Genomic DNA, 17,481 nt, shown 5'->3' on the forward strand with positions numbered 1-17,481 from the left:
TTAGACCGCCATGGCCTTGTTAAGGACCTAAAGGATGAGTTGTGGTGGGGAACACTGGGGCAGTAGAGTAGTGATGCTGGGAGAGCAGAGGGTGTGAATATAGGAGTAGCACATGGCTGAGGAATAGGGGAGCAGGTGCTATTGTGTGTCAGAAGCCCCACTGCCCTCTGGGAGGTTGAGAGGAGGTGGAGGGGTGGAGGTGGGGAGGGGGAGGAGGAGGGGAGAAGGAGGAGGGGAGGTGGAAGGGAGGTGGTGTGGAGTTGGAGGGGATAGGCGGTGTGAGCCGGACAGGGCCTGGGGTTATTACACTAATTGACACTTCACCTCACGCACACCCTCCCCAGGGGCCAATCAGAGAGCTGGCTTTGGGGAGGGGCAGGGGGGGGGGGGGACGGAGCTGGCACAGGTGCTGCTTGCGACTGTATTATGGGTGTAATTGCACTGGTGATATTTGTCTATCCACGTGTCGCGCCACCAACCGCCCACTCCCCCCAAACACAGAGAGCCCATTAACCCTACAGGTCCTATTGAGAGCAGACAGAGCAGTGTTCCTTTGAAACACTTCAGGGCCTCTGCGTTTTACACACTGAATATAATAATGCACAGAGGTGCTCGGCCGTGTCCAACAAGAATAATTGAGAGACAGGGGATGGGGAACATGGCCAATCCTGCTGAGAGGGCTCCCCAAAGGGGCTGTGTGTGTGTGTGTGTGTGTGTGTGTGTGTGTGTGTGTGTGTGTGTGTGTGTGTGTGTGTGTGTGTGTGTGTGTGTGTGTGTGTGTGTGTGTGTGTGTGTGTGTGTGTGTGTGTGTGTGTGTGTGTGTGTGTGTGTGTGTGCACATGCTGTCAATAGGCTCTCGTATGAGTTAAGCTTGTCGGCTTTAAACTGTTTCAGTCATTAGTGTGTACATTTGCTATGGATTATATCAGTTGTTTAAAGGCAGGCAGGTGTCATACAATGATAATAGATAGTCATTTTAGGCTGTACAGCACATGGAAGACAGCTGCAGATTTATGAAACTGATTTATGAAAAATGTTTTACTAATCATTCAGAGATTGTTTTACACTGATCTATATTGTAGGCCTGCTGTGTTTGTGTGTGAATGTGCATTTGTGTGAGCAGTGACCTTCTGTCATCTGTCTATGTGCTGTGACTGACATCTATTCTCTATGTTAAATTGTATAACCACGCCATTGGTGTGTTGTGTGTGTGGTGTGTTGTTTGTGTGTGGGAGAAGGTGAAAACCTGAGTGTTTGTCCTTGACCAAGCTCTGATTGGAGAGCCTCATGCATCTGTTCAGACATTTTAGGTGAGTCTGTGTTAGTGTGTGAATACAAGATGTAGCCGTATGCCTTTACTGTGCTGTTGTTATTCTGGATGGTGTGACCACATGCCAATATTGACTGAATGGTATGTTTGTATGTGTGGTGAGTGTTTTGCACAACTACTTACGTCTGTGTGTTTCTCTGCAGTGTTGTGACTAAGGAGTACTAGGATGTACTGAGTCGGATCACAGCAGTGGTGGAGAAGCATAAGAAGGGTTTGGTACCAGGTGTGCCCCAGCTCAATATGTGTGACATGGCTGTCATGGTAAGATCAATACTACACAGAATGTCCATTCCCCATGTAGCCTCCTTTAACTTGTTTGATATAATACATTTTGTTTCATAGTATTGTTCTGTGGCTTTTGTTTCCAGTGTTAACATCTCTGACTTGTGTGTTCTTTCACAAAGAAAATTATTTTAGAAAATAAATTGATTAAGATCTTGCTGTAGGGACTTTTCTCGTTTCCTTTATCTTTTTATAATGCTGAATGCTTTCAGTAAACTATGTGGGCACAATTTCAGATTTGTTTACCAGAGCTATTTTCTTTCCCTTTGTTCGTAAAATAATAGACTATCTTATTGTTATTTGTGGAAAAACACAGCAGTGTGATTCTTGGACCTTTTGTCTCAGCAACTGTTCCTGTGGGTTTTAGCTGCTTTTGTAAAAAATAGGGAGTGTCTGTCTCATTGGTTTTGGTTTTTACAAAACAGCTAAAAAGGAACATTGCTTTGTATGCTCATTGCTGAAGCAGTTTGTCCATGATTCTGAGATCTGTGTATCACTAGTGTAGCAGCAGCTCCCCCATGTGGTTTCCTTGGAGAACATAATTTTAATAATGTTCAGCTCAAGTGAATGAATGTGTAAGAATGTTTTCTGTGGTTTCTTTCACTGACAGAACAGGCACCTCCAGGATGTGAAAAGTTAGGAAAATGCCTTAAAGCACCCAAGTCACAGCCGTGGAAGTGTGACTGGCCGCATTAGCTATCTGTTTCAGCGCCACCCTGGGAAAAGGGAGGATGTCAGCGAAGATGCTGCCTTGATGAAGAGCAATTTTCAGGAATTCAACTTGAATTTCTATTCGTTTTTAACTTGTAATGTTGAAACAGAACAACATATGGTTTGAATGAAGGACATTAACAATGGGACGAATGCTGTCTGGGTACCATATGATTATTAATAGAATGAAGCTGATTTGCAACTGCTTTTTTTATGAGGCCATCTCTGTAGATGTTTTCTCTCTCTTTACTTACGCACTATTGTGGAAGACATTGAAATAGGGCAACAACAACAAGCTGTTTTAACTAGAATAAAACAATGTTTCATTTTTATGCCACGTTGTTTTTCAAAATGTTCTTGACAGATGTTTTCTAGTGGGCGGCAGATTGAAGATTTCTGCGTCAATCGATGGGTCGTCACTTGTTTCCACAGTCACAAAGTCATAATAATAATAATTTATTCAACTTCGAGCGCTTTTTATAATAGAAATCGCTTCGTAAACAAAAAAACAAACAAATAAACAAGCAATATATCATGACAGATCAACCAATAGAGGCCAAGTCTTTGCTTCATGCTTTGCAGATGGAGAGGGTCATCGGTTCGTGGCTTGAGCGGAGGGAACTGGTCAAACGATGGTAAATGATGGTGATGAAGTCTGCTGATGATCTTGTACAGGGCAAGTCGGAACCAGACCGACTTTTATAGCCACTGGAATTCTCTTCCACTCTGTGAAGCACCTACTTGGGTGACGCCTCGACATTCCTCTCACTATTATGAGAGGAATATTCATATAATTATTATTGATGACAATTATATTATAGCTAAATCCCGCCTATTTCTACAGTCTATATATATTTTTTTTTTTAAATGTTAAACCTAACCTTAACCACACTGCTAACCGTATGTCTAACCCTAACCTTAAATGACGACCAAAAAGCTCATTTTTGTTGTCATACATTTTTACGATAAAGGCAGGTTATTCTGACTTTGTGGCTGGGGAATCTAGGGAATACCCAATCGATGTCTCGAAGTCAACGAACAGCACGGGTTTGGGGTTTCCACTAGATAGCATATCTACAATTTGCTTTTAATTTAAGGTTAGGCATACCGTCAGCAGTGTAGTTACGTTCAACGTCTGATTTTAAGAAGATACATTGTACAAATAGGCTGAGTTTCTGACTTTGTGGCTGTGGTAACTAGTGACGACCCGGATTTTGTTGCATGACTACCGGCATCTGACCTTTTGCCTCAAAGTCCACACAGACGGTTCCACAGGAAGTTAACGCTGGGTTAGACATGGCAGTCCACACGAGAGAAGCAAAGTTAGATTTGGTCACCAAACACATAAAATGTTTTCCTGATTTCCCAAGCAAAGGAATACTTTTCAGGTAACTGTTAGGTAGTGAATGATAGATTATCGCGATAAACCCAGCTAGCTAGCGTTACATTCATGTGCTGAGTTAGATAGCTAGCCATCTTTGCAATGCTAGCTTTCTATTCAAAATAACGTGCATGCGTGTAATACTATTTTGTAGTAGCTAGCTATGTTGAAATGCTCGATAGAAGATACATTTTACGAGATAGCTAGTTAGAATATTTATTTCAACAGCAAATGTGAATGATGTGTTTTTGTGTGTCACACAGAGACATCTGTCCAATTCTGAAAGACCCGGGTGCATTGACGGCAGTCATCGATCTTTTTGAGGAACATGTGAGGCAGACTCATCCCCAAGTAGAACTGATTGTCGGTGAGTCATCCCCATGGCTGCGTTTAGACAGGCAGCCCAATTTGGTCTTTTGGCCAATCAGATCAGCTCTGAGAAAGATCTGATGTGATTGGTCAAAAGACCAATTGGTGGATAAAATATCAGAATTGGGCTGTCTGTGTAAAAGCAGTCCTTGTCACTGTCATATGCAGCTCCTGAGGAACGTTAACATGAGAAGCAATGGGACTGGCGCATGTGTCACTAAGGACACCATGCAGCTCCCCATTTCTCTTGCTGTCTGGGAATTATGCAATTCTGAGCTCATTGAAGGTTACAGCTGCAGCTGTCATTTAACCACATATTTCCTTCAACACCATGGATGGTCACTGTGTTCTAACAGCGGGATCTATGTCCTGTAGGTCTGGATGCTCGGGGATTTCTCTTCGGGCCCCTTCTAGCCCAGAGGTTAGGAGTGGGATTTGTGCTGGTCCGGAAGAAGGGAAAGCTCCCAGGGCCTACAGTGTCTGTGGCATACAAACTGGAGTATGGAGAGGTGAAATTGGCTGGTGATGACCGCTGTATTACCTCCTATACCTTTCTGTCCTTTCATATCACAGCTCCAAGCCTCTGAAAAGTACATTTTATGTATTGGAATCTGCTATTTGTTTATAACATTCATGTTCAATTAATATTCCTTCATCAGGCTGAGGTTGAGGTCCAGGAGGATGCAGTGGCTCCAGGAGAGAAAGTGCTTCTCATCGATGATCTACTAGCCACTGGAGGTGAGGCATTTCACTGTTTATGGGGTGTATTTTGTACAAATAAGTGGACAGTGTGACAGATAAAAATATATATTGATTGAAGGGAACTGTGTTTCATTGGCATTACCCGTCTTTGTTTTGAGACTAGTGTCGATGACAATGCCTCCATATTACTCAGTAGTACTCTACCTAACTTTCTCTACTGTTTGTCAGGAACCCTGTATGCTGCCTGTGAGCTCATGAAGAAACAGAATGCAGAGGTAATAGGCTGCATGGTGGTCATTGAGCTCAAAGAGCTCAACGGGGTTGAAAAGCTGAAGCCAAATACCCTCTTCTCCCTGGTGCAGTATTGAGGTCCAAACAATTCCAAGTGTTCCATTCAGTATGGTTTAGAACACACTACTTTGATGCAGTTTACTGTCTTACAGTTCCTACCCAACTGTAATGAATTGTGATGGAGACTTTTGTTTATGTTACATAAGAATGCTTTGAAAAGTTTACCTATGTACTATAAAGCAAATGCCATTCATTTTATAAGTATACATAGTACGTCTGTGACGGTTATGGAATTCTGGAAGACTATTTGGCCAGCCAAATGACCACGGTCACTGTAATAACTATTCGAATAGCAGCAACAACAAAAATATTTTTACACACATTTTTCTCCTCTCCTCCACGTGCCGTCATATGAATAGAACAGGCGTCCCCATTCAAGTCAATAATGGCATAATGGGTGGACTGGCGAAAGCAGGAAGAGTACCATAGAGAAAGAGGCGAAGCGAGCTGATTCTCTCTTCCCAAAACCGGTCCACATGAGATGAACCCTTTTTTCTATGGAACTCTGTCAAATTACGTGAGGCTTCTTTGATAACAATGTGCAATTGAAAAGCCACTTATTCTTACATTGGTTCAAAATACTGACCCTCAACAAGGTGTAGATGAGAAATAAATTTAAAAAAAAAATGCCAAAAGGAAGTGCCAGCTGGCTGGCTTGCCTCTGAAGCTAAGCAGGGTTGTCCCTGGATGGATGACCAGATGCTGCTGGAAGTGGTGTTGGAGGGCAGTAGGGGGCACTTTTTCCTCTGGTCTTAAAAAATGCCCCAGGGCAGTGATTGGGGACATTACACTGTGTAGGGTGCCATCTTTCGTATGGGATGTTAAACAGGTGTCCTGACTCTGGTCACTAAAGAGCACATGGCACTTATCGTTAATTGGGTGTTAACCCCAGTGGCCTGGCTAAATTCCCAATCTGGCCCTTACACCATGGTCACCTAATCATCCCCAGCTTCCAATTGGCTCATTCATCCCCCTCTCATCTTGGTCGGTGCTGTACATGGGAATGTGTTCTCAGCCAATTTAACTGGTAAAATAAGGGTTAAATTATCTATATGACATTGAGAAAAACTTAGTTTTGCACGCATATCTGCCTTATTGCCATTTCTATTGTTTGAGCAGTCACAGCTTTCTTGTCAATATAGACCATCTGTGTGTACCCATCAATGTGCTATTATTTTCATTACTGTCTTCATCTATAACCATTAGTTGTGCTAGCCCTCATTTATATGCAATAAGTATCAATGTCTAAAGATACCTTCTGTTATGTACTGGTGCAATTGAGACATTTTGTCAGTATACTTGTTTCACCATGACTGGTTAATTGTTTCAAACTTGTGCAGAATAAAAATGAACTTTTCACATTGGAGAAAGATGTGCACTACAGAATAAGAACCTGCTTGTTGTAAATCTGTTCAAGCAAAAAAAGGCAGTTTGACATGGGTAACTAGAAAGGTTTATTACAGAAGTAAGACAACGGTGTCATACTACCTAATCAACCAGAAACAGTCTCCCACAACTGTAAAACCACCCACAAAATGAGTCAGTGTTAGAATTGACAAAATCATTGCACAGTTTTAATCTATACAAAAATGACACATGGTTATTGAATTGGTACAAGTTATTTTACTTGCTTTAAAAACCAGCCATACATTGTACAATAATCAAAGACTTGAAGTCACAAATATATACACTGCTCAAAAAAAGGGAACACTAAAATAACACATCCTAGATCTGAATGAAGGAAATATTCTTATTAAATACTTTTTTCTTTACATAGTTGAATGTGCTGACAACAAAATCACACAAAAATTATCAATGGAAATCAAATTTATCAACCCATGGAGGTCTGGATTTGGAGTCACACTCAAAATTAAAGTGGAAAACCACACTACAGGCTGATCCAACTTTGATGTAATGTCCTTAAAACAAGTCAAAATTAGGCTCAGTAGTGTGTGTGGCCTCCACGTGCCTGTATGACCTCCCTACAACGCCTGGGCATGCTCCTGATGAGGTGGCGGATGGTCTCCTGAGGGATCTCCTCCCAGACCTGGACTAAAGCATCCGCCAACTCCTGGACAGTCTGTGGTGCAACGTGGCGTTGGTGGATGGAGCGAGACATGATGTCCCAGATGTGCTCAATTGGATTCAGGTCTGGGGAACGGGCGGGCCAGTCCATAGCATCAATGCCTTCCTCTTGCAGGAACTGCTGACACACTCCAGCCACATGAGGTCTAGCATTGTCTTGCATTAGGAGGAACCCAGGGCCAACTGCACCAGCATATGGTCTCACAGGGGGTCTGAGGATCTCATCTCGGTACCTAATGGCAGTCAGGCTACCTCTGGCGAGCACATGGAGGGCTGTGCGGCCCCCAAAGAAATGCCACCCCACACCATGACTGACCCACCGCCAAACCGGTCATGCTGGAGGATGTTGCAGGCAGCAGAACGTTCTCCACGGTGTCTCCAGACTCTGTCACGTCTGTCACATGTGCTCAGTGTGAACCTGCTTTCATCTGTGAAGAGCACAGGGCGCCAGTGGCGTATTTGCCAATCTTGGTGTTCTCTGGCAAATGCCAAACGTCCTGCACGGTGTTGGGCTGTAAGCACAACCCCCACCTGTGGACGTCGGGCCCTCATACCACCCTCATGGAGTCTGTTTCTGACCATTTGAGCAGACACATGCACATTTGTGGCCTGCTGGAGGTCATTTTGCAGGGCTCTGGCAGTGCTCCTCCTTGCACAAAGGCGGAGGTAGCGGTCCTGCTGCTGGGTTGTTGCCCTCCTACGGCCTCCTCCACGTCTCCTGATGTACTGGCCTGTCTCCTGGTAGCGCCTCCATGCTCTGGACACTACGCTGACAGACACAGCAAACCTTCTTGCCACAGCTCGCATTGATGTGCCATCCTGGATGAGCTGCACTACCTGAGCCACTTGTGTGGGTTGTAGACTCCGTCTCATGCTACCACTAGAGTGAAAGCACCGCCAGCATTCAAAAGTGACCAAAACATCAGCCAGGAAGCATAGGAACTGAGAAGTGGTCTGTGGTCACCACCTGCAGAACCACTCCTTTATTGGGGGTGTCTTGCTAATTGCCTATAATTTCCACCTGTTGTCTATTCCATTTGCACAACAGCATGTGAAACTTATTGTAAGTCAGTGTTGCTTCCTAAGTGGACAGTTTGATTTCACAGAAGTGTGATTGACTTGGAGTTACATTGTGTTGTTTAAGTGTTCCCTTTATTTTTTTGAGCAGTGTATATACACACACACACAAAGGCCAATATGTCTCTATTCAAATTACACTTTGAAAATCATAGCTTCAAAGCCTTTCTTCCTCTTTGGTCTTCTGCTTCAGCTTCTCCAGTACCACATTCAGGTCCATGGTCTTGATCAACTTGAGATAAAAGTCCTTTCTAATTGTGTGAATGGTAAGCCATCCAGGAGTCAGTTCTGCCAGCAGGCGAAGGTGCAGCTCCATATCACCTATAAAAAAAAAAGTCAGTCAATGTCAAATGCACTGAAAACCAATGGATGTTTTTAAAAGTTAAAAATATAGGATTTCATATCAGGCATTTCTTCAGATGACTCACCTGTGCTCATGGCAGAGCGGTAACTAGAGACCACCCGGTTACAGGCCACCTCCATGATCAGTGTGGGTTTCTTCTCTGCCACAAAGACGTTACGCAGGATCCGAGCCAGCTCCCCCAGCCGTGACATCATCACAAGGCGCTCCTCCCGCGGAGGGTTCCGGGTCATGGCAGCTTGGAGCTTCTGAGCCTCCTTTGCTCGGATCTACAACAAAAGAGAGGGGTCAGTCTCAGTCCTCACTGCATAGGGCACACTGTACTACATACACACATTTATGTGTCCTAAGTCAAACAGGAAGGTGACCTACCCTCTCCAGCAGGGACTGAGACACCCCTTTGAGGGCACTGTGAGTTTCAGCAGGAGCTACAGGAGTTTGTGGAACAGGCTCTTGTTCTTTTACACAGACCATCTCTGCGGTCTTCAGAACCATGTTGGCCAGTGCTTTCTCCATCTGGAAAGAGCAAAATGAATACCAAACAATGCTATTGAAATGAATGCCTATCAAACTAAAGCCCAATCCAATCAAGGTTTATTCAGCACGTACAGAGTTTACAGCAAGTATAATACATGCAGTGAAATGCTTACTTGCAAGCTCCTGCAACAGTGCAATAAAATGGAAGTACACAATATAAAGTGGCTAGTGTCTTCGTCACACAGATGTTATATAGATAAAACAACAGCATTGACTGTGTGTGTTAGGGGTTGGATGTGTAGAGGAGAATTTAGAACAGACAGGTCAGTAAGTACCTTAGGGGTCATCATGGAGCGGGCCTTGTCCAGAACCTCCTGGGCAGTGGTTAGCTTCTCAGCTCCCTGTGGGGGCTGGGGCAGCTCACCGGGCAGGACATTGGGCACCTCATCCACATTGAAGCGAGGGTGCCAGCGGGTAAGCGTGTCATCTGGGACTCTAATAGGAGGATTCAACTTGGCAAGGAACGCCTAAAGACAACATATACAGATTGGTTACCAAGTCAGGTCAACTCAAAGTATACAGTTACAAAATATTATCTTATAATGGTGCCTACCTTGTGATGCCCTTTCACAATGCTGATTAGGTTTTGATGGAAGATACGTCGCCTCTCTAACAGGCGGGAAGCAGCCAGCACTGCCTTGCTCTTATCTGAGGAACAAAAACAGACATCAAGAGAGACTCAGATCAGCAGTTATTTAAAATACACTCATCTGTGTTGAAAGAATACAAAGCCTCATGAGACCATCCCCTCACCAGCTTCAATGTCAGGCTCCACTGTGAGCTGGTAGCTAGACTTCTTCACTGTAGCACTGAAGGTAGGAATGTTTCTCTCCTGGCGGAAATGGTAGGCAGTAGGATAGACTGTCTTAATCTGTCCCACATGGGTCTCCTCAAAACGCCTGTGAAATAAAATAAAATAAAAAGTAATTAATATTTCTGCTGCTCCTTCCCATGGATTTCTACTAATCATCCAATTAGACAACTGTAGTTTGCTCCATACTTGTGCATCATGTCCTGGACACCCTGCTTCACTTTGGCAAAGGTAACCGTCTCCGAGCGGTTGAAAAGCATTCCCACTATGATGTCCATGCTACGGAACATTCCAGCAAGCAGTTTGTACTTGAAGGGCAGGGTGAGGCCAGGGGGAGCATCCTGGGCAAGAGTATGGTACTGCTGATAGGCTGGGAGCTTATCTCTGAAAAAGAGCATATTACAGATCAGGACAAAGGAAGTTATAGTCAAAGCCACTACAGCAGCCTCTTTTCAAATAACAGTTTCCCAACAAAGACCCCTAAAAAAGGTGGCAGAAACATTTGCATTAAATGTCACTATTTTGAGCTTCACCCACCCTGGCTGAATTTAAGGCTGTCAATAATTGAAATAATTGTTTCATCCTCACCCATCCTCGGTTTTTGGGCGATTATTTTCCTCTGTAGATCTGGCCTCTGCCAACCTCTCCTCCTTCCGGTGTTGTGCCTTAGCAGCAAGCTCTTTGACACAGGCTAGCTTAGTCTTCATGTCTGGGGCAGTAGACTCTGGGGCCGTAGCGGGCAGGTTCTCAGCTTTCCGTGTCTGGTCCTTGATCTTCTGAAGTCGGAACCCGAGTGCCACAACATCCTCTTTGGAGAAAGTCTGATGTAGTAGAAAAAAACATTACTTTTTTTTTTTTTTTTTTTTACAAAAAAGACATGTGAGGATGCTGTCAATTATGGTGTGACTAAGGAGTAACTTGAGGGGATCAAATGAAACATTCTCCCATAGAATTTAATTGTGGCCAGGTGTGTAGACATAACAGCGAAGAGCAGAGGTGAAAGCATATGCCACCAACAATACTGTATCATGTGCCCCTCTTTTGGTTTTGAGCTGCCCTGAACATGTGGTTCGCCCGTTGGAGAATGGTTGGCACTGCGATTGACTAAATTCTTTGATTCTTTATCAACAGGTAGTGAATGGGGTACCTGGGGGACATAGGGTACCCGAAGGTGGGTTGCCAAAAAAAAAAAAAAGATTAAAAGTTGTGACTTGTACATTTTCAACCCCCTTCAATGTCTTCAAATTATTTAGCTACTAGTAGCCAAACTAGGAAAATAAAAATGAATTGTTGTGAGGTCTGTTCTGTCTAGCTTATGATAAATAGCTAGCTGACCATTATGGACCAGACTTGCTAGGTTGTTATTTCTAGCAAGAGGTCGCTAGTTTGTGGCCCTAAAAGCTGTAAATGGTGTTAGCTTATGACTATAATATCAGTCCGTTAACATGACCTTTATTAAGCCGTTGTACTTGTCTTGATTAGCCTACGTAAAAGTGACGTTATTTTGATGAAGATTGTCTTAGAACAACACGTAGTTATGAGTGTTTACCACACACACACACACACCTTAATTTACGCAGTTTATAAAAAAAATACGCCATTATTAAGCCAACATTACTTTTTTGTCGTCTTTGAAGAGAATCAATTGCTTCCTGACCGAATTCTCTAGAACTTTAAACGGCCCAGGACTTGTCCCTGCAGCGATGGCATGTTTTCTTGCCTCGATCCGAAGACGCTTCTTTGCGATGATATGGTCAGCAGTGGTTGAAAATACAGCTGATCCAAAATCGAACTCAGCATCTGCAGAGGTCCTCTTGGGAGTTCGAGGGCTGGAGAAAAGTGTTTGTTTTTCCGAGTCGGTCCTCGCCAGCACAGCAGACATGATCTCCACCTTATCGACCGAAGTCGCCTCGTCAATAACCCTCCTAAACTCCTCTTGTACACTGTTTTCAGAACATGTGGAGTTTGAAGTCTTTATCGTAACCTTTGTTGTAGATGTTGCATTCTTGCTTTTCAACCGAGTTGATCTTGTGCTGGGATTACTTGTTACAGTGTCCACAACCTGGGTATTGCCATCACCATGCCTAGCCCCACTAGCATCTTTCTTTCTCTGGTAGTAAAAATCGGTGACCCGCGCCTGAGACATAATGATGTCAATCTAGAACCACACAATTCTCTTATGGTCAGGAAAGACGATCGATAAATAAATTCCAACTCAGCAGCTTGAGCCACCGAGGGATATATATGCAGGCTTGATCAAAGTCGCTATGACCGGAACGTCAACACACTTTCGCGCGAAATGGACATGTGACCTTCACAAGCCTCCTCCCGCTCCTTCCGCCCATTTCAAATAGATTTGTTTAATGATTGGCCAATGCATAGTCATTCAACTTTTTTGAACGAATCAATTGCGATAAAGCTGCGTTAAAATACAGTACAGTATGTAGTTTAGAAACTATTGTGTGATTGATGGGATTCTATTCATGATTAGCGTTGATTGCATTTGATTTGAGCCGGTTATGTCTAGAAGAGATACTGCTTTTGTAAAAATTTACTTTTCGTATCAGGTTTAGGATAATTTACGCAGCATGTAAGGAGCATTAAAGTAGGTTATGAGATTTAGGTTAAGGTTAGGAAAAGAGTTAGGGTTAGCTAAAATGCAAAAACATTTTTTTTACATCAATTTGACAAAAGCTGTATCGCATCTAGACATTACCGCGTGAGCCAGTTGCTCGGTTCTGGCCGACGGCAACGTGAAGTAATGAGTAGGATTCTGTTTTCATGTGCAAAGGTGGTTGCTTTTTTTCTCCTTTTTACTAGTTTCCCTCATGTATAATTTGTATTTGCATGCAGTGAAAATGTGTAGTTTTTGTTGTACGGTAGGTCAATGCTATGTTATTTTTATATTTTGAGTTTGAGTTGGCCTATCTGGCCATGTACTTTTGAGATTATTGTAGGTCATGCATTCTGGATGTCTATGAGTTAAGTAATGTGATTATCTGACTGCTTCCTCTTTTTTAAATGGAAATTATTTGAAGAGGGTTTTCTTGATGTGTACATACACACACATCAAGAAAACCCTCTTCAAATAATTTCCATTTAAAAAAGAGGAAGCAGTCAGATAATCACATTACTTAACTCATAGACATCCAGAATGCATGACCTACAATAATCTCAAAAGTGTGTGAGGGTGATGAGTTGGATTTGGTGTACCGCTAGATGACGCTAATGATTTACCAGAAAATATTTATTTAGAAGATTGTAGAGTCAATTTCAAGCAGGTTACAGCAGTGTGAAACTTCTTCAAAAGATTACCGAGTACGAGTTTTCGGGTGTATAATCTCAAAATTCATAGGCTACTGGTTTTACTACGCAGTTAAAGTAGGGTTATTTATTAGCATGTTGCTGTAGGAGTGTCACATAGCAATATTTCACCTATAATTTCCTGCCATAGGCTAAAGTTTGTAAGTGTCATGTGTCAACGCAAAACGACGATGTGCTCAAGTAGGAAAATCGCAGGCGATGGTGCTGTCAGTGAGAGATGTTCAAACATGCGTTAACTATGATATAGAATAGCTGAATAGGTTGGAAATGAATTCGTTTCTTTCGAAATTACCATACATTAATTGGGTATGCTTGTGGGATAGTCTTCCACGTGGACAGGTTGCTTTCGAAAACACACATTAAAATTGTTAGTTAAGTTATGAAGAGAGAAAAAAATTCAGAGGAAGTGCCAACCCAGTGAGAGTGAATTGGATTTACAGCGACTGAAAGAACAGTTCATCTGTTGCAGTAGGCCTACTGGTGAATCACGTTTTCCAGGAAGATATTGCTTTACAGGGAATATTCAGTCCAAGGGGCGGCAAGAGAGGAGAGCTGTTTCAATACGGGAGAGCTGGTAGTTAGTTTTGTTTACAATTTCGTGAGAATACATTTTATATCGCCGCAATGTGAGGAGGTGAAGATGTCTTGTGGATTTACAGAACAAGAACCGCAATCGATTTCATTGGTCCATCACTCTGGAAACTTGAAAAAGTTTACTTTTGGAAGTCATATGTCTGCCTAGTGGAGTGACCGCACCGCTTTATTTTCTCGGTTCAAAAGACTGTTTTAAAACCATGAACAATTATTGCGGACTGGGTTTATTAAAATTGATTGGGTGGAATGTAACGTTCCGTCGAGGAATGTCAGCGGGGCTGTAGACTGGAGTTAAGCAGTGTATTTGGGACGCCCGCTCATGGAGCTTCAGGTGGTATGTGGACTGCTCTACTGCACTCTGTTGCCGACGTTCTTGTTAGCAGGTAAATTGTCAGTGTTTCCATTGTGAATTGAATTAAGCCAGAATTCAATTTTAGTGCTCAATAGGTCTAAATTATTGATATTATGTTATTTTGCTACATATTCAATTTGCATGTCATGCTATATTATTTATTGTTGTCTACTTTTTTAGGATTTTTTTCATGTAATTTCAGGCAGGGGTAGGCTACAATAAAAACATGAACATACAGAACACTGACAGAATGACATTGATAGATCAGATAAAAATCACATAATCTGAAATTGGAATCACTTCTGTATGAATAGGATTATTATGGGTTAAGTATTTGACCTCCCTCTTTTGCACGGATGCCCAATGAAAATAGGCTGTACTTATTTATCTGATTCTCCTGTTCTCCCCAATCCAATAGACTCCAGTGAGTTCTCCTGATTCATCTGGTGTTTATTTAGCAGACACACTCAGGCCTGGTTTCCTTTCTACATGAGGTTTTAGACGGGACCTTTTCCTGTTAAAACACACACACACGCGCGCACACACACACACACACACACACACACACACACACACACACACACACACACATATATAAATGGTTCTTTGGCTGTCCCCATAGCATAACCCATTTTGGTTCCAGGTAGAACCCTTTTTGGTTACAGGCAGAACCCTTTTGAGTTCCATGTAAAACTCTGGAAAGGTTTCTACATGGAAGTCAAAAGGGTTCTACCTGGAACCAAAAAGGGTTCTTCAAAGGGTTATCCTAGGGGGACAGCCAAAGAATGCTTTTAGGTTTTAGATAGAGTGCCCATTCAAAGAGTGCACACCATTGTTCATACTCCATTCTTTGCCAATATAATGGTAGGATGCTGTGCCAAAGGACAACGCAAGAGTAAATGGTAGTTTAAATGAAAAGTTGGTTTTGATTTGTAGCTTCAAGTGTAGTAGGCCTATGACTTGGTAAATGAACTGAGGACATTGTCCCCCACATGTAGGCTTATTAGTATCATGTAAGTGTTTTAACAGGAAACCGTCCTCCTCAGTTGTGTCATCTGTAAAGATTATTTTCTATCTCAGCCTTGTCCCTGAAACTTTCCATTCCAACAGCCAATTTTAATGCACTAAAATCCAGATATTCTCCTGCTGGTCTTACTAAGAGCTCTGTAGCAGGTATAGATATGGTTCAGACTGTTGACAGGATACTGCTAGAAGATGTGGCATCTCTTGTCACATGGGTTCTCCGTGGCTCACAGGAAACAGAAAGTGTCTCGCGAGCCTCCTTACCCGTTACACGTGGCCAACCAATCTCCACTCATTTTCACATCGGCTGCAACTGTTTCAATCTGAGGTCTATGTCTTACCCACACGCCTGATTTCCCTTTTTTGACCGCATAATGTTGCTCTTCACATGTGGTTTAGAAGTTGCAGGCCTCATCATACATGTCCTCTTTTTTTTGTCAGCAAGATCTGTTGTTGCTCATCTGGATGCAGACTGTAACCCTGCCATCTTTGTGGTCAATCCAAGGCTGGAAGGTGCACATCACTGAGGGAAATAAAAATGCCCCCGACAGTGGGTCATCCTGACCAGTGCATTGTTCCACATGAGGCCACATAGGACCTGTTTAATCAAGACCACATGGTTGGCTGGTGTGTATACTACTACCGTTTGAAAGTGAGACAATGAGAAGCTAATGAACCTGTATCTTAGTGGAATAAAGATTTTAGAACAAGGCGGAATATGTGAAGAGCGGACGAACACAATAAATCAAATTAAATCAAAAGTTATTTGTCACATGCGCCGAATACAACATGTGTAGACCTTACCGTGAAATGCTTACTTACAAGCCCTTAACCAACAATGCAGTTCAAGAAATAGAGTTAAGAAAATATTTACTAAATAAACTAAAGTGAAAAAATAAATAAAATCAAAAAGTAACACAAGAAAATGACATAACAATAACGAGGCTATATACAGGGGGTACCGGTACCGAGTCAATGTGGAGGCTATATACAGGGGGTACAGGTACCGAGACAATGTGCGGGGGTACAGGTTAGTTGAGGTCATTTGTAAAGTGACTATGCATAGATAATAAACAGTGAGTAACAGCAGGGTAAAAACATAAGGGGGGGGGGGGGGGGGGGGGTCATTGTAAGTAGTCCGGGTGGCCTTTTGATGAATTGTTCAGCAGTCTTATGGCTTGGGGGTTGAAGCTGTTCAGGAGCCTTTTGGTCCTAGACTTGGTGCTCTGGTACTGCTTGCCGTGCGGTAGCAGAGAGAACAGTCTATGACTTGGGTGACTGGAGTCTCTGATAATTATTTGGGCTTTCCTCTGACACTACCTAGTATATATATATGTCCTGGATGTCAGGAAGCTTCCACTATATTCATTTGGAAATTTGGAGAAAACCTGGACTTGTTTGATGCAAGCAATCAAATATAGTTCAAATAATGACCTACTGCATCAATGATATTTTCTACTCACACAAACACACACTTGTGTGATAACAAACACACACTTGTGTGATATGAACTCTTTCATTTTGGAACACTTCTGTATGCCAGTCGTGGCACAATGATATAAAAATGAAATGTTCCGTGCTGGCGTCGCCTACCAATACTGTGGTGTAACCTCCTTTTATAAATGTCAATTTCTCATTTGTACATATATTTCCATTGGCAATGTGAATATAAATAATTTCTCATACAAAACCCCATTTAAATGACCAGTGAGTGCCCTTTCCTTCAATGATGCAACACTGTCTTTGACAAACAATACTAGGTGCTTATTTAATGACAATACAAACCCAACCCACTCTCCAATCAAGCAGCTATCAAATCAAATTGTATTTGTCACATGCGCTGAATACAACCTTACAGTGAAATGCTTACGTACAAGCCCATAACCAACCATGCAGTTTTCAGAAAAATAAGTGTTAAGTAAAAAATAGATAAGTAAAAATATAAAAATAACAAATAGTTAAAGAGCAGCAGTAAAGTAACAGTAGTGAGGCTATATACAGGGGGGTACCGGTACAGAGTCAATGTGCGGGGGCACAGGTTAATTGAGGTAATATGTACATGTAGGTAGAGTTAAAGTGACTATGCATAGATAATAACCAGAGAGTAGCAGCGGCGTAAGAGAGGAGAATGGAACATGGGTCCTGTGCTGTGTGAGGATAGTTGTGTGTGAGGTTAAGCTCATGTAATAAA

At 42.6% G+C, this 17,481-nt stretch overlaps 2 protein-coding genes across 2 annotated transcripts; one reads left to right on the plus strand and one right to left on the minus strand.

The window, feature by feature from the left end:
* Positions 1–3,561: 3,561 nt before the first annotated feature.
* LOC120025216 (adenine phosphoribosyltransferase-like) lies at positions 3,562–6,512 on the plus strand. The gene is made up of 5 exons (XM_038969686.1): positions 3,562–3,711; positions 3,968–4,071; positions 4,449–4,582; positions 4,733–4,811; positions 5,004–6,512. The coding sequence occupies exons 1-5, from the start codon at positions 3,620–3,622 to the stop codon at positions 5,141–5,143; spliced, it is 549 nt and encodes a 182-aa protein (XP_038825614.1). The 5' UTR covers positions 3,562–3,619; the 3' UTR covers positions 5,144–6,512.
* A 1,818-nt stretch (positions 6,513–8,330) lies between these two features.
* Positions 8,331–12,286, minus strand: LOC120024977 (DNA replication factor Cdt1-like). Its single transcript, XM_038969375.1, has 9 exons — positions 11,616–12,286; positions 10,586–10,818; positions 10,187–10,381; positions 9,940–10,085; positions 9,740–9,834; positions 9,462–9,653; positions 9,022–9,165; positions 8,717–8,918; positions 8,331–8,609 (listed from the first exon to the last, which is right to left on the minus strand). The coding sequence occupies exons 1-9, from the start codon at positions 12,141–12,143 to the stop codon at positions 8,446–8,448; spliced, it is 1,899 nt and encodes a 632-aa protein (XP_038825303.1). The 5' UTR covers positions 12,144–12,286; the 3' UTR covers positions 8,331–8,445.
* Between the last annotated feature and the right edge of the window lie 5,195 nt (positions 12,287–17,481).

The sequence above is a fragment of the Salvelinus namaycush genome, chromosome 30, assembly GCF_016432855.1.
Source record: "Salvelinus namaycush isolate Seneca chromosome 30, SaNama_1.0, whole genome shotgun sequence".
NCBI classification, from domain to species: Eukaryota; Metazoa; Chordata; class Actinopteri; order Salmoniformes; family Salmonidae; genus Salvelinus; species Salvelinus namaycush.

Bases quoted from the DNA above. Each gene is read 5' to 3' on its own strand.
- LOC120025216 (XM_038969686.1), top strand. From the start codon at position 3,620: ATGGCAGTCCACACGAGAGAAGCAAAGTTAGATTTGGTCACCAAACAC. The intron at 3,712-3,967 runs GTAACTGTTAGG...TGTGTCACACAG, and splicing joins AGCAAAGGAATACTTTTCAG to AGACATCTGTCCAATTCTGA. The intron at 4,812-5,003 runs GTGAGGCATTTC...ACTGTTTGTCAG, and splicing joins TGATCTACTAGCCACTGGAG to GAACCCTGTATGCTGCCTGT.
- LOC120024977 (XM_038969375.1), bottom strand. From the start codon at position 12,143: ATGTCTCAGGCGCGGGTCACCGATTTTTACTACCAGAGAAAGAAAGAT. The intron at 10,819-11,615 runs GTAATGTTGGCT...CTACTACATCAG, and splicing joins TCTTCAAAGACGACAAAAAA to ACTTTCTCCAAAGAGGATGT. The intron at 8,610-8,716 runs GTGAGTCATCTG...TTTTTTTTATAG, and splicing joins CCGCTCTGCCATGAGCACAG to GTGATATGGAGCTGCACCTT.